The 17,502-nt window shown below is 41.3% G+C and overlaps 1 protein-coding gene across 1 annotated transcript in view; it reads left to right on the top strand.

The window, feature by feature from the left end:
• The window catches only part of LOC134537772 (beta-1,3-glucan-binding protein 1-like), a 68,168-nt gene that overhangs the window by 9,580 nt on the left and 41,086 nt on the right, over window positions 1-17,502 (top strand). The window contains exon 2 of the mRNA XM_063378555.1: window positions 5,145-5,387. Coding sequence (XP_063234625.1) covers window positions 5,145-5,387 — 243 coding nt within the window. The remainder of the gene's footprint in view (window positions 1-5,144; window positions 5,388-17,502) is intronic.

Here is a 17,502-nt window from a genome sequence, read left to right as displayed (position 1 = left end):
CGGTCTCCAGAATTCTAATGATCACGTGATGCGAGACTGGTTCTCGTAGTGGCGTGGGCCACGTTTAAACTGGGAACGGGCGCGACGGGACCCAACGTGGTCTCTCGTTCACGTCCGTTGCACGTCCCAGGGGTTGAAGCGTTCGTAAGTTCAGTTACGCGTTTGGCGCAATGCCGCCCTGCGTGGGCAAAGTTCTAATTCTCCGTGGGGAGGTTTTATATCGTGAGGCGCAGGCGCTTCGGCGGGCCGCCTAAAAACACATAATTACGTATACGCAGAAAAACCCGTGGTCGGGTTGCACACTTTATCTAAGGACCGCACGACATGTCGTACGGCCGGTTAGGGCCGACCGGGGAGCTGTAGAAAGTGGTTTCGGAGATAATTACCTATTGATGCTAAACGTGGAAACTGGCGCGAAAACTGAATGCTCCCCGTGCGCGGGGCTGCCGGCCCTGGTGAGTGCTGGATGGCGACTGACGACTCTCCCTGGCAACCGGGCCAGGGAGGGGAGGAAAACGCGCGGGAAAACTACGGAGCGCGGGAAGGCGATGCCGGCCAGTTTTGTGAACGGAAATAATTTACAATATCATTAATTAATTACAGACAATTTTTATGCTTATTAGAATTGTTAGTTTCTGTTTGTTAAATCATTTGCATGTGCACTGAATACCTGTTGCGCATTGCCACACCCGGCCGGGCGCTTCGTGCATTTAGATGGCCGTGACTGTCGTCACGCCGTTCGAGGCACTGCGCTAAACTACACGCGCGGGCGTGTTCGGCGCACTGACACTGATTCAGGTGTTGAGGACACATAACGGCCTGTGCTCTCAGAGGGAGCACCGACGGCGGCGTCAACTATGAAGAAACTTTCTCACCAGTGATTAAACACACTTCACTAAGATACCTCTTTGCACTGACAGTAATGGAAGACCTTGTGATAGTGCATATGGATGTGAAAACTGATTATTTACATGGCCAGAAGAGCTCGAGAGGAGGCTTCCTGGCAAGGTTTGGCTGAAGGTGCTGGAATCGTCATCTAAACAAAGTCCTTACAAGGATGGGGCTAAGTAGATCCTTGTGTCTACTATCAACATACTAACAAAGGTGTGTTCATATGTGCCATATATGTTGATGACCTTATAATCTTCACGAATGAACCGAAAATTCAGAGGCAAGTCCAGAGGTAATTAGAATCGGAACTCGACGTCAAAAACTTCGGTCCGAGAGAAAATGGTCTAGGTATGAAAATCAACAGGGACAAAGAAAATGGACAACTTTTCATTGACCAGAGGAACTATATAGACAGCACGTTTCATAAGTTTGACTTGTCGGACTGAAACTTCGTCTCAATCCCAATGGAGTCCAGACCACCCTTAGGGACCCTTTGCAAAACGGAACGGAATATGATAGTGACTGTGAATTATGGTAAGACAGTACCATACCAGCAAGCTATTGGCAGTCTCTTGTACCTGTTCCAGACATATTTTGTGCTGTTAATTGCTTAAGTCAATTTTACAACCACCCACATAAATGCCATTGGCTTGCTGTCAAGAAGGTGTTCAGCTACCTGATAGGGACTAGAGACTTGAAATTAGAGTTTGATAAAAAAGGAAACCATGATTTACTTAGCTACAGCGATGCAGATTGGTGGAGTTACAACAATAACAGACACTCAATCACTGGCTGAAGTTCATGGCCGGACTGTTTTCATGGGCTAGTAAGAAACAAAGAATGGTTGCCTTGAGCACGGTCGAAGCTGAATACATGGCGCTCAGTTTCACTGTTCAAGAAGTATTGTGTTTTAGAACATTGTGCGGTGAACTGCAACCCGAAATGAATGCAAGCCATCCCTTGTGTATTGTGACAACAAAGGGGCATTACATCCAGCTAAAAACAATGTAAGATCCATACATAGCCTATAGACATCAGGCATCACTTTGTTAGGGAGCATTTCCAAGACAAAACTATTAATGTTGATTATTTATCAAAAAGACAACATATCAGACATCTTGACAAAGCCTCTAACCAGGGTAGAACATAACCACTTCATCAAAATGATAGGTCTTAAATGATGAGGTTTTAAATTATGTATTGTGTTTATTATCAAAGCTGGTTTATTGCTTGCTTGTTCCTATATTGAGTGTGTTTGTTTATTAATGTCATGAATTTAAATTGTTTTTGGTACCTACTTTCAAACAATTTAATGGGAAGTGTTGGTTTGTAAATTGTTTAAACTTTAACTTGACTCTAGTGGTGTATCCCCGCTCCTATTTTTTTCCTGTATCAGGTTTACGTGTGTATGTCGCGACCATTGCTGTTTGTGTGATGTTTACCATGTGTAATAAAAGACAAACAGTAGGCCTACTTGTTGACCAACGCATTATTATATAAACTGCATACACCCAACAAAATGTATTCTGAATGGTGCGCCCAAATAAGGCAATGGCTTCTCTTGCAGATGGCCGCTAATTGCAAGGAAGAAACCTCTGGCGCAAACAATTTTTTTTTAGTCTAATGAACATTCATTTTTCACGAAAACTACTTGCCCCCAGGAATGGTATTTCCCTGAGCTAAACCTCAATGGCTAAAAAGAAAATCTGGCCTTTATGTGCAGCACTCGGCAGGTCAGCAGGCTAGCGCCCGGGTTGTATACGAGTGGAAGACGTGGCGGACGTTGTCGTAAACTCCCGTTTCCACCCTGCATTCATTCCGTCGGCTCCATTCTCATCTCAAGACCAGAGTCACGTGCAGACGACCCCCACACAGGAGCAAACCAGTACGAGATCTGCCCGGCGAGGGTTGAACCAGAGCTCTGATCTCCCGCGAACCGGAGGCGCTGCAGGGGCTTGGCTGGAAGGAAGGGGACTTGAAAAATGAAGGCCACTTTACACGTTATTAGAACTGCACGATCTCTTCGACATTTATAACACACATAATTTACACTTGGTTCATTTAATTGCATTTATGAAGGTAGTGTTTATTAGTAGTTAGTCGGCACCAATTAGTGATATTTCAGTAGTTTTGACTGAATCAGTTAGGGCAACACAAACAGTTGTCAAGACTTGCAAAATATTATTTGGAGAAGGTTTAAAATTGAGTCTATTATAATTTTTAACCACATTTTTATTTTTTCACTGGGCTTCGGCGAGCCCTGCAATTTAGGAAAGCAATTAGAAAATAAGGAAAACCCGCATGACACAATCACATGCAATCCGCACAGAAGGTAGAATGTGGCAGCGGCTAATGAAGAAAAGACATCGCTTTGTGCACAAGCTTGCATGTACTACCCAAGAAGGTGAACCCTGCAGGTCTGTGGACACTAGCGAGGAATCACTGGCTGCACGCCAGCAGCTGTGTCGAAGAGTGCAAACCGCACTGATAGCACTGATACAGGCGTGTTGCGGCGGGAAGCCGGCCGGAAACCACGTGGTATTCCTTCGTCGCTTGGGGTGAGGCCTGTGTCGTGTCGTGTCATGTCGGACTTGAATGCGCCTCTGCCACAGCGGCAAGGAGGCTCAGATGCCCTTTCACTAACTCTTTAACGAGATAGGTAGTCCGTAGCCATGTGCTACTGTGCTATTTCGGAGAGCTTCACTATGCACTGAGGTTACCATTTCGGTGTATTTGTGTTTATTTTCCGTTAAGTAAGTTCGTAACTACAGCAGGTGGGATCTCACACTCTCGCTCTGAGCCGAACGCTCCGCGGAGTTTGTCTCGCAGTTGGCAGCACTGCGCGGTCCTGGTGCAGGCCCCACTGGTGCCCTCAAAGGTTGTTCCACAAGTTATAAAATTGGTATTTTGAACGTGTTAAGAAGCGCATGCATTTAAATTATTGATAGTTTCCCTCTTTCAAAATAAATGTTTCGTAAATTCGTTTATGTTGATTTACATGAATTTCTTACCCGGATTTAGCGATAATGGGTGAGGAATGACTTTAGTGTACTTCTTAGAGTGCGTTTCATTGTCGTAAGCCACTGCGCTCGCATTCTAAACGAACCGGGTTGGAATCCCTGATCCCGGGTTCCCATTGTTGACCAAGTCATGCCAGGCAGGTGCTGGGGCGAGCCGTGAGTTTGCTTGTAATCGTCTCTCATCGTTGTCGACGATGCAGCGCTAAAATACACACGGGAGCGTAGCCGCCACGTGCATTAGAAGAGAGACAAGACTGTAAAATGCATGTAAGTATCAAAGTATGTGAGTGAGCAAGTATGCGAGAGCGTAAATACGCGAATGCGTAAGTATGCGAGTGGGGTAGTATGCATGTATACTATAATGCAAACATATCTTAACGCCTCTCTCCTGAACCTCCTCCCCAGCACCTCCAACCCTTCGTTGTACGTTACGTTATCATCTGAGCGTAAAGGTGGGTTTACGATTGAAAATTAAGAATTAAGACTTAAGACTTAGTCGTGTACTTACCATATGACTCTATGTAAACTAGTGGAATGGTTTATGATTGTCGTGTGTGAATTTTGACGGGTCGTGTGCGAACTATATGATGACTTAAGACTTAACAGAAATGGTTATATTTTATATTTTTCGTTAAGACTTAAGGGAAGCGACCAATCACAACAAACCGGAACCTTTCAACCGGAAGTTTATGTCTTATTATTGGACCGAGCGAGGCAGTATTTTGGGTTAGAATTCGTATATTTGTCATTTGTAATCATCATCCATTTCGAAAAATAGATATCCAATTTGTCAATAACCTATTTCAAACCTGCTTCTCCGTTTCGAACAATGGCCGACCATGTGATTTTGTGCTGTGATTGGTTAGAATTAACGACTTCTATGTCAATCATAAACTGGAAAATGTAGTTTTGACTTAATCGTGTGCTCGATGTTGTTATAATTCTTAAGGAAATCAATCGTAAACCCAGCTTTACACTATTTTCGTTACCCTCTGATAACGTCATCGTATCGACTCACTCTGCCAGCTGTAAAAGGAAGGGGGGGGGGCAATAACCCCCTTTCCCCCCCACACACACATTCCCATTCCACCCGACTAACGGTGTTTTCCGCCATCCCTTTTACTACCGACGCACCCGTAATTTTAACATTTCTTGTGTCTGGGAGCGATGTGGCCACCGAGCGTGGACGCGACAGCGGTGCGCCATGACCTTCGGGACTCGTGACGTCAGCAGGTTCGCTGCAAGATGGCGGAAGGGGAGCTCGGAGGAGGGGAGGCCAGTCTCCAGGCGCGGATGCCGTCGAGGCCCGCAGTGTTGGTCGCGGCCGGCGCCAGAAGACACGCGAGATGACGCTCGCCACGCTAGCGCTCCTAGCGGCCGGACTGGCAGCTGCGGCGGCGCAGTTCCAGTACTACACCGTGCCGGAGCCCACCCTGGAGGCCCTCAAGCCCAAGGGACTGCGCGTCTCCATTCCCGGTGAGAGTCTCCTCGCCCCACGATACCTGCTGATCTGTCCGCCTTGAGATCAGTCAGGTTAGACTGCACCGTCTGCATCTGTCAAAGAGAGGCTCCATAAGTACAGAATAAACCTCTAAAATCAGATGAAAGTAGTGTTTAGTAAGAAATATTTTAATAATTAAGTTTTCATCATTTCCTTTTGGGCACTATTATGTCTTTGTTTTCCGTTACTTTGTACCCGAAAATTCAAATAATTTCCATATAAAAAAGTGTAAGCATGAAAATAATAACAGGTTAGGCCAATAAAAATTTAAAACCCTTTGTTAAATTTTTAAAAGAACAAGTGAAATTCCATCAATATTAATTTTCAATAATATGCACCGCGCTGGGATCTGAAAACGTCTGGCGAGGACGGCCTTCAAACGGCAAGGACGCGATTCAAAACTGCTCGAGACATCTGGTCAGAGTGCTGGTTCTGTTCTCGTGGTTCAACTCTAAATTTATTTTTGTAGGTCAAAGTGGCTAATACGAATGTTTTCGAAATTATTTTTATGAATGAAAATCGCAGTACCAGATCTTGAAACACAACACGTCTTCATCTCTGTTTCACGCGACAGTGTGCCGTACCTCCAGATCCGAGTCCCACAGGGACACTCCATGACGGAACAACTGCGTACGTGTAGAGAGCCTCGCATTCAACTTTTATAGCATTACACAACCTACCAGCACACACACAGGCCCGTGTGCCAAACTTATCCCACAAGACACGCACCCCCGCCGTCGATTCAAATGATTCTTCACCAGTGTGGGGTGCACCTGATTTACTATGCACTTAGCGAGTTATAGAAACTTCGGTTTCTGGCCTCGCCCACGCTTACTGCCCCGGATGGCAATATTATGAATCGGCGGCCTCGCATTCAGGGGCGAACACGCATTTATTACATTACTTATTAATTACTAGCTGAAGTTCACGGCATTGCCGGGGCTAAACACAACGTAATATAAGTAACATCACTACTGACTTTCAAGACTGTATGACATACACTTTAAAAACGGGAAATTTTTAATTTTAACGTCTCATTGATTGCACAGTCTCGGTGCATTAAGGATATGTAACAGCAAAATCGGGATGCCAGTCTTCTGCTTCATTTTTTAGGAAGGCAGGTAACCTCTAGGCAAGACGTGACGGACGTACCAAACGATAGCGCGTTACAAATTCAAGGGAAATTCTAAACTATACTGTTATTAGCGCCTTTAGTTCGCTAGCAGCCGCGAGCTTCACTAAGCGGATGGTTTTCGCCAAGGAGAAGGATAGGAAGTTGCCAGACCTTACTACATGACCGTGTGGTGGACATAGAGAAATGCCCTACCTCTTATGATTTACTATTATAAAACAGAATTTACCCGTTTTTATCTTTCTTATGGATGGAATTTCATAATTATATCACAGAATAAACAATTGGTAACAGAAGCGACAAAATGTGGTTTTATCCTTGGTTAGTGCGTATCAGCAATCTGATGCTCTCGGGGCGTACACGAATGTAAATAAACAATGTTTTCCCATTGAAAGTAAGGGTCGTATGATTTAATGAACAGTTTGTGTGGTAGTAAATACAATAATTCGTCCTAAAGTTCACAAATATGATTGAATTCATAGTATTTAGAGTATTCATGCGTGATTCCAATCAACATTATTCTTTTGTATTGGAATAAATAAGCTAGTTCGTGCGCATTCTAGCCTTGTGTTCCGTGATTCAGGGAATTGTGCAGTAAATGCCGAGCAAATTTATTTCAGAAAGAATGCATAATTTTTGGTGTAACTCGTCGACATGTTATTAAATAATGATTGAAAGCCAGTAGGCATCTTCTTGTTCATCTCGTTTGCTGGAAAGAATGTGTGATATTTGTGTAACTCTGTGCTTACTGCCATGCAACGTGTCTCGATGCCTTTATTTATTTATTTATTGCCATAATGCACCTAAGACTACAGCAATCAAAATGTAGAGTGATTTTTGTCTATAATTTAATATGCCATTTATATTACAAATGCCACACTTAACATACGTGTGATTTATTTTCCTGTAGGCCTAATGTAATATTGTTGAGAGTGAATTTCTTTAAGTCGTTGCTTTTAATTGGCCCCTACGTTATGAAGTTAACACGTATAAAATATGTATTTACATACTTATAATAAACTTTGTAAATGCACATCATATCTAGGTATTTCTAACGTAGGCCTAAATAGCTACCTACTTTTTTGGCTTATTAAATAAGTAGAATCTCATAACACAAATTAATTTGACATTTAAGTTTACTTAACCATTTTCTTATTGACACTAACTGAAGAAACTTTCTTGTCTGTAAATTTTAGCTCTTAATGGGAGGACAACATATCATTATGTCATTTTGTCAGATCTTCTGTGTGTACACGTTTGTACAAAGATATTAGACGTCAATACAAAACAAACAAAAAATCCTTGTATAATCTTAATCAATGTACGCAAATGTGAAGCATACATAACTAAATCATTTACAATGCCAGAATTCACTCGCAATCACTAACTTATACAGTAATTAATTCAAATCCGACTAAACTGCTATCCCAGCATTGGCTAAACGCGCCCCGAAAAGATGGCGACCGAAAAGTAAACAAACGATGAGCGAGTACGCGGGTAAATCCACTTTGTCGCTTCTGTTACCAATTATTTATTCTGTGATTATATGTAGTCTATGTCTCTTTTCGGTACATAAACTATCTACTATATATGCAAAAAATTATGTTCTGTTGCTCCGTTATTGCGTTGAAGAAGGACAAACAGACAAACTCACTTTCGCATTTACAATATCAGTAGGGATAGGGATTATGCAATTTTCATCTGCACCAGCAAACGGAAGATAACAAGCACACAGACCAACACAGACCAAACGAATCGTTTGTTCGGTAGAACACGGGACGACAAACCCCAAGCTCTGACGAGTTGTACAGAGTGACTGCACCCACGGCTGAGTTCCCAGGGCCGACGCGGGTTCGGTCCCCGGGTTGCTCGCGAGTGGGAAACGTGGTGGCGTGGCGGACGTTGCCATGTCTTCTCATGACGCTCCCGTGTTCCCTGGTAAATGCATCCCGTCTCTCCTCTCTCGTTGCTTTAATACTTCATCCTTCAGCAATGATCTCGCTGGCGACGAGACTAAAGTAATTCCTGGTTAATCACGTCTGTGCGCCAGAGCGCTGCGGTGCAGTGGTAATACCTACTAATATTATAAATGCGAAAGTGTGTTTGTCTATTTGAATTGAATTGATATTTTTGCACACACACACACACACACACACACACACACACATATATACATGGGCCGGAGTGTGACATAGACTACAAATAATTATGAAAATCCACCCCTAAGGGAGTTAAAAAGGGGTAAATTAAGTTTGATAATAGAAAATCATAGGTGGAAGGTCTTAGACATACATGCAGTGAGTTTGTGTCATTTCTCTATGTCCACTTCACGGTCATATTGAACGGTTTTGTAACTTCATATCCTCCTTGGCGGAACCACTCCGCTTAGTGGAGTCGCGGCTGCTAACGAACTTAAGGCGCTAATAACAGTTTAGTTATTAATTTCCTCAATAGATGGCGTTACTTTGAATTTGTAACGCGTTATCGTTTGGTGCGTCCGTCACGTCTTGCTAGGGGTTACAAGCCTTCCCAAAACATTAAAGGCCCTGTCACACTGTCAAATATATTGTCTCCAATATATTGGACAACAAAATTTGAAGGGTGATTTTGGATGAAATACGTCTTCAAATATATTGTATTCAATATTATTTGATGAGCACTGTAAAATATATTTGAAGTCATTTCACACTATCAATTTTCTTTGAGTGAGCTCGTTTAACCAAACATTCTGTAGAGAACTGTAAATGACAGTATTTAGAATCAAAAACAAATTTTGGGTCAAGGAACGCGGGCTTTTTTAAGTAGGTTATATTCAAATTTAGATATATTGTGATCATACACAGTTTAAAATTATGTTTTCCAGGTGTTTGCAATGCCTGCATTAAGAGCATCAAAGTGTTTCAAAAGCTGTAGCTGTAATTGCAATTGTAGCAAGTGTCAGTAAACTATCAGAGAAATCTAAGAAAAGGAAACGCAGATGGTGGACAAGACAGTGGATACTTTCCCGGCAAACAAAAGGTGTTTTACCCCTTTTTGTCATGAACTTCGATACGAAGATGCCGATTCATTTCAGAACTATTTAAGAATGGATTCTGAAAGTTTTAATCTTCTTTCAATTATGGAGTCTCGCATTGCAAAGAAGGATTCTCATTTGCGCCAGTCTATACCAGCAAAGCAGAGGCTGGCAGATACATTAAGATTTTTGGCGACAGTGGAATCATTTAAGTCCCTTATGTTCTCTACAAGTATTCCACACAACACCATCACCAACACCAATTTGTGGTGCAATTTATAGTGCTCTTCAAAAACAATATTTAAAGGTATGTTTAGTAAGAATAAAACATATAATTAAATGTAAATCTGCAAGTAGGAATATCCCTTCTCATTCCCGCTTATTTTCTCACCCAACTAGCTGCTGTTGTATGGACACTTTCACTTGTATTTCATCAAAATTGTTCCTATACTTTAAAGCGAAAGTGTTAATTTTTGCTGTGTTTAGAAATTGGCAATTTTGTTTTATTTTGAATTAAGTGTATTTACTGTTACAAACCTCAACCTGAGCCAAGCTAACTTCACCTCAGTCACATTATCTCTTTTAAATAATTTTTTAAATGAGATATTAGACCAGGTAAGCTTGTTTCGTACAGCCTGGGAAGTATAGGCCTACTGACAAGGATCTGCTACACAAATATTTACATTCACGAAAAATGGTATTACTTTCAAAACTTAAATAATAATAATTGAATACGTAGGCAGAATTTTAATATTTCTAGGCCTTTCTTGCAAATCACCAGAGCTACTTGCTTACTCAGAGATGCTGCTTTAACATAGGTCAGTACCATCTATTGTTAGGAAATTATGAGTCTATATTCCAGAAAATTCCAGACAATACTTAGAGTAGCAGCTATTGTGAAATAAGGTGAACAATGACTTATAAGAAAGATTGATTGGGTAAGCCAAAATAATTTTAGTTACATTAAGTCTCTGAATTGAAATATTTTAAAATTTATTTTAGATGTTATTAATTTGGATTTGTAGGTAAAAGTTTCGAAATGCATATCCTAGTTGATACCTCATTCCCGATGGCACATTTTGTACGCAATGCTTGCTGTTTTAATTTAGTGTATCAAAAATACCTGAACATAAGCAAAACTGGTATAGCAATCAAAATAATGATCGTAAGTTGAATACAAGATGTTTTCTGTTTTAAGGACCATAATATTCCAAAACTACAGTAACTTTTTTTAGTCAAATATATTAACCTGCACTTCCGTACATACAGATTCAATTGGAGGAAAATATACAATACCAATTATTCCAGCTGGAAATAAAATAGTATTAGTTCAATTACTGCATTTCTTTCCCATGTAGTATTCGCCATTGCTGATATTTAAACTATTACACTTCGGAAACGGAAACAAAAGCGGCCGCTTTATTTTAGATAACTCTGATTGGCTGATCCCATCCAACATCCAACATATTTTAGAACCAGTCCTATACGTAAAATATTTGAAGGAAACTCTAGAAATTTCATCTCTCAAATAAACATGGCTGCGATAGTGACGTTTAACGTGACGTCACAAGCCTCAAAGATATTGGAACCAACATATTGGAAGGTGTTGGAAGCTAAAATTTGACAGTGTGACAGGGCCTTTAGATAAAGATTGGCGTCCCGGTTTTGGTGATACCTAGCCTTGATGCACCGAGATTGTGCAATCGATGAGACTTAAAATTAAAATTTCTCGTTTTTTTAAGTGTATTCCTACAGACTTGAAACTCGGTAGTGCAGTTCCTTATATTATGATGTGTTAAGCCCGCGCAACGCCGGGTACTTAATCTAGTAGGTATATTACACTTGCACGTCAAAGGACGCGGGTTAGATTTCTGGGTGAGCCATGCTTATTTCGGTTTACTACGGTTTCCGAAATAACCCAATAACTCCAGGCAAGTGCTGGGATGGCCTCTAAGTATAGGCCATGGCCCATTCTTCCTCCAATGGCCTTGAGTTAGTCGTCTCCAACGGCCTTGTGGACGAATCGTATAATTCAGCTTCAAAAATATTAATATATAATAATGAGTTAACTTTTATCGACTTCGGTAGGCAACATAAAAAACAGTTTGGCCTCTCTTTATATCTATAGTTACTTTATTGTGTCACTTTAATTTAAATTGTATAATTTTGAGTGGAAAAAACTAAATTATACAAACTAAATTATAAAAACTAAACTATACAAAATTGAACTAATTTTGCTAGTCTGAGTATCTATAAAATACATTAGTTTGAAACAACTATTTTTGACCTGGGTAGTATCACAATATTTTTGTTCTAACCTAACTTAAACTAAGTGTATTTAAGTGGGCAGGGTTTGGGTAATGGAGTCACAATAGCGAGACGGCGGCGACGTAAACATTTTTAACCAATCACGTTCGACACATGTATGACGTTGGCGTGACAAAAATGGTGGAGGCGACAGACGAGCGACACCAGCGGACAGCGCAGAAACCTGTTGTGTCTTCCCAGCCGCAGCTGGTAGGGGAGGCCAAGGACCTGTTCCTGGAAGTTGGCCAATGGCGGGAGGGGCAGGGAATACCCGCTCGTGACGTCACGACCAAGGAGAAGCACAGTGAGACGGAGAAGGGAACAGATGGAGCAGGAAAAACACGCTAACGACTGTTTGTGAAACTGTGTAAACTCCTCTTCAGTGCCCTCTTTTTATAACTGTTTCTTCCGTGAACACTTCCGCGCTACGGGCGAAATAACTTATGTAGTCTTTGTCACGTAATTTGTCTCATAATTGACAGTTGTCAAAGTAGTGTCAGTGGTACCAACTGTCTCTTGCAAAGCAACACATCAAGTAGTTCACAAACAGCAGTTGCAGTAGGATACGAAGTACTTACTCGTGAAAACTGTCATGTCCGAGACAAGCTACATGAACTACTCTCTCAAGCATCGCCTCGCCAGAGTCAACAAAACAATCACAATTTACTTCCCAACGGGAACCTGCGAGGAAACGATTGACTCTGTAGCAGTCCATTTGGCTTCAATCACTGCGTCTTCTGTGTTCTTTAAAGCAGAATTAGAGAATTTGGTATACTTTGTCAATATTCGCTACAGCTCTTGCAGGTCTTTGGAAATCCTTGCTTTCAAATTAATAATAACTGTATATTATTGGGTGCATTACCTACATTAACCGTAATCATGGGCTTTCCTATGGACACACATCATAAAGTTACCAGAAAGGTCTCAACATTTCGATGAAAATGAACAAAACAGTTTTCAACTACCATTTTGATCAATTTTCAATTTTTACACTTTAAAGTTGATATTTTACAGTAATAGATAAACATAAATGGGCGTAGATAGCAATTTGATAGCTAAGAAACAGAATATCGATACATTTGCACTAAGATAGCGCCACAAGCCTCTCGAAAGTCACAAGGGTGCATGGAAGGACCCAGCGACTTGTGCTTCAACGAGAGGCTCATCTGCGAGTCTATAAGGAGCCTGCAAATATTCGAAAGGTCGACAAGATGGCCGAACACTAGTGGGTGGACACGTTTGCATTATTGCATGGTTAAATGTGTGAAGCCGTTTTATTATTAAGCTAATTGCTGCGCCGTATTGATTAGACGCTCTAAACATTGGCTTAAATGTAGTGTTTGCATTGTGGAAACAGTTTTAATAGCTTTTTTTTAAGTGACTGTTTTTAACCACGGAGATTCTAATTAATACTTACTAACAACCATCACCAGGCGTAACCAAGCATTAGTTCCACAGTGTTTTGGGCGGAACAATATGGCAATGGCGAGGTTAAAAAGTGACTTCAAATACGTCACAGTACACCGTCTCCTGACGATTCCTAACTCCATGTTTTAATATGAAATTTTCAAGAATCCTGTAGGATAGTGGTTCCTTTCAGGAACCGTTCGGAACCCAACACCATTTCTTATAACCTCGCTGTCTAGCGACGAGACTTTTGCCCATGGAGTTATGAACTGTCAGGAGAGGGCATGATGTAGCGTGCTGGAAGTCACTTCCTACCTCGCCATCGCTATATTGCAAAACACTCAAAACATTGTGGAATTGATGCTTTACCGCACCTTATGATAATAAGCATGAATCATAGTTACCATCGTTAACCAGTCTCTTCCATAAAATACAGTTCTATGAACTGTTTCCGCAGCGCACTCAGTAATGTATGGGTGTCCTGCAAGCATGGGGCAGACAATCAGCTGGACATCTCGCAGTGTCCGTGCAAGCACGCCAGCCCTGTTCTGGACCCAAGGGGAACCAAGATGTGAAAGGTACTGAGTCTTATACACTCAGAGATTATACGGGACCGCTATATGGCACATTGTCATTTTTTTTAGAACTTTTAGGCGTCGTTCACACTAAGGCGATACAAGATAAGCGATATATAGTAATATTGCGAACGCGAGAGACCAGACCGCGATGTCAGGTTCGGAGCTGCTTGGCGGCCCCGCACGGCCACTGGCGTCACGTGTCGTGTCACGTGCAGTCCACTGACGTAAGGCATGCTACGCGTGCCTGGCCGGATTAAAGGGTCGTCGCTACCCGCGGCCGGATTAAAGGGTCGTCGCTACCCGCTTCCCCCCCCCCTCGCTCACCATGCAACGTCCCGCCTCGGCGCTGTTATCTATCGCTGAGCGGCCTTGGGAATTCCGCGGGCTGCCGCGTGGAGTGGCGTTAATGGACGCCACCCTTCTGGACTGTTCGGGCGTCGGTTCGGCCTGGGATGACGTGTTTCATCACAGCTGCTCTCGTCGGTTCTGGAAAGACGACCCATTAGTACTTAAACAGCGACGCCGGCCTCCGCCGCAGTTCCGAGCGAGTTCCGAAAGTTCGGAGAGTTCCAAGAGTGAAGGAAAGTGCGACACCGGTGAAGAGGGTGAGAGACCCCCTCGAGAGTGGCAAAACCCGGAGCGACGGGATCGAGAGAGTGCGACTGAGTGGCGCGTGACAGTGTGTGTAGACAGGCGCGGGGTAAGGGGCGAACCACTGTTGAGCTTAGCTCCAGTCAGGAGTGCGAACTGTGTAACTTGACAAACATTTAGTGACTTGCGAATAAACATTTTAAAATGCCAGTGAGTGATAATCGGACATATTTAAGTACTATTATTTATTAGTAATAAAATATTAGTAGCAAGGGCGCCCATATGATAATTTGTAGGGGGGGGCCAGACTTAGGGGTATGAAGTATTTTTAATATTTTGGAAGACAACTGCGGCTTGTTACTAGCCATAAAATAGTTCCAGTTCTGACCCTATTAAAATTTTTTGTCCTGTTACTAAAATACTAGACTACAGTACTCATTCGCCATAAAAAATCTATATTGGCTACTTTATTAATTAATTATTAACTATTTTATTGAAACAAATGAATTTTTAGCAACAAAAATGCAGGAATACAGTCCTTATACTTTTGCAGCGTCTCGGGTACACGGATATCAAGAATACAGTCCTTCAACTAATTGCTCTCTTTACCCATAAATAAATGTCGCGTACAAATTAAATTAAAATAATTATAAAGTTTAAAAAGTGTTGGTCAAAAGATTCAACTTTGGGAGAGAAGCGATTTAAATATGTTATCACAGTCAGAAAACAGTTGTTTTTAAATGTAACACCTGAACTACGCTTATAATTATAGTCAAAAATTGTTTCACAATTAAATGTTTATTACTATGTTTAGATATGAATCATAATTGCTTATCATTTAGAATTAGCACAGATGGATTCAGTAGTCGAGGACTATAAGTTTATTTAGTGATAGAAAAGCGCAGAAAAAATTAGTTTATTATTTAACTAGACAATTTAACCAAACAGTATTTAGAGGTTAAGGAATTAAGTGACACCAAAACCAATGAAAATAATCGAAAATTTCTAAATGCTGACATAACTCATATATCAGCTTTCCACAGAAGAGTTTAGTTCGGCGCAATTAATCCACACAAAACAACTGGACACTATGTCGACGCATATTTTAAGAATATAAGAAGATCCACGTCGCAGTATAATTTTTTTTTCGTGTCGTGTGGTGCGGGCCCCCATTTGTGGTGCGGGCCCATAGGCTACAGCCTAGATAGCCTGCGCGTAAATACGGCCCTGATAAACCCTTAAATAACATGTTCAGTACTTAACTTCAGAATTAAGAGTACATTAGAACCTCGATTTTACGGAGCCCGGACTCAACGAAGCCGCGATTTTACGAATACATTTTTCAGGAACCATCTAAAATTCGGAAAATTTGACACCAAAATATATTTAATAAAAAATTTAAAAAACTATGAAAACATATAAAAATATTAATTTTAATGCACAGCGTATTCATATTTTTAAGCTAATACTACATCCATTTACCGTTAGTGAATATTGTATACGTTATTGCGTCATCAAACTCAAAATCGAAAAGAAAAAAATGGACTAGGTACACTATTGGTCGCAAAGTTCGAAATTTCTTCGATTGAAAAATTATGTCAAGGCTGTAAAAATATTAATTTTACTGCAAATGAACTATACTCAACATTCCTTACCCATTCCAACATTTCCAGCTCGTGAGCATAGCAACTGAGCTTGAAACCTTGTGAAGCGTGAGAGAAAGAAACGATATTGAGTACCTAGCTACTTCCTCTCCTTTCCGCTAATATCCAGCAACCCATGCCATTAGGCATTATCTTGACATGTGTCGCATTCATTACCTTCGCTGCATCGGTTTCCCAGTAAAAAACGCTCAAAAATGGTATAAGTGACGCAGCAAGTAGACGTGACGAGCGGGTTTTTAACTAAGCTTTTTTTAACTTACTATACAAACAAATAATTCCCTATGGCTATCACAAATTCAAGGGCTTCTCGCACTAAAATGTACTGTGTTTTTAATGGATGTCTGTCGTTACAGAGCAGCGTTTTTCTTCACCAAATAAGCCTATGATTAGAGACCGTAAATATTCGTGGATTCCTTTCGAGACAGGCTGGAATCCAAACTCGTTTAGCTTAATGCTGCGTCAGTGATTGGACCGCAATTTACCTGAAGGACTCTGAGCCAATGGCAAACACTCAACAAAAGAAGTATCGAATCATAATAATCGCAATAAACAGGTGTCCCGAGTCGGTAGCCAATAGCCAGGTGATATTTGCCCGAGTACATAGAGAATCGTGGAGTATATCCTAGTGGTCATTGAAACCGCGAATTTTTCCAATCCCTACCTATGATCACTTTTATGAAACAATACAGGTGTACACTGAACTGTGTGCTTGTTCTCCTCGATTATGTTACTAAAAGTGCGTTCATTAATATTTTTCAAGCCGATCTGTTAAAGATTAACTGATAAATATGATAAGGTGAAGTCCATAAAAATGCAAGGCAGGGAATTCTTCCAGCCATGGGCGTAGATCCCGGGGGGGCCAGGGGGGCCCGGGCCCCCCCTGGAATTAATGGGCCCCTCCTTGGGGGGGCCCACTTCGTGATTTTAAAGTTAATGGTGTACACAACATATATATATTATTTATATATATATATTTATATATATTTTTATATATATTTATATATATTTATATATATTATTATTATTTACAACGACGACAGACACTTTGACATGCTTTGCATTCCTACCTTCGAGTTCCGTAGTTATTTTCCCCTACCCCTTCTGCGAAAGCCATGGTATGGAGTTTTCCAGTGAGAACTTTGAAACCCTTAATTCCCAGAAAACGTTCATTCCAAAGGAAGAAGCTAGGGTAGGGTTCCGTTAGCTTTTCCTCCCCATTGTTACCCACACTACCTTGTCCTCTGAAACGACAGTATTATAGGTTTCAGGTAGTCTGTTTTTAAAGTGGTTTTGCTCTCGTGTGCCCCAGTCTTCTGCTTTCTTGGCAAACATCAACATGGATAAGTTCGTGACGCGGAAGAAACGGAAAACATAATCTGATTCTCACCTGATAAGCTT

This window comes from Bacillus rossius, chromosome 1 (genome assembly GCF_032445375.1).
Source record: "Bacillus rossius redtenbacheri isolate Brsri chromosome 1, Brsri_v3, whole genome shotgun sequence".
Classification (NCBI taxonomy): Eukaryota; Metazoa; Arthropoda; class Insecta; order Phasmatodea; family Bacillidae; genus Bacillus; species Bacillus rossius.
The sequence above is the reverse complement of the archived record's forward strand: the minus strand, read 5'-3'. Positions and strand labels throughout refer to the sequence as shown.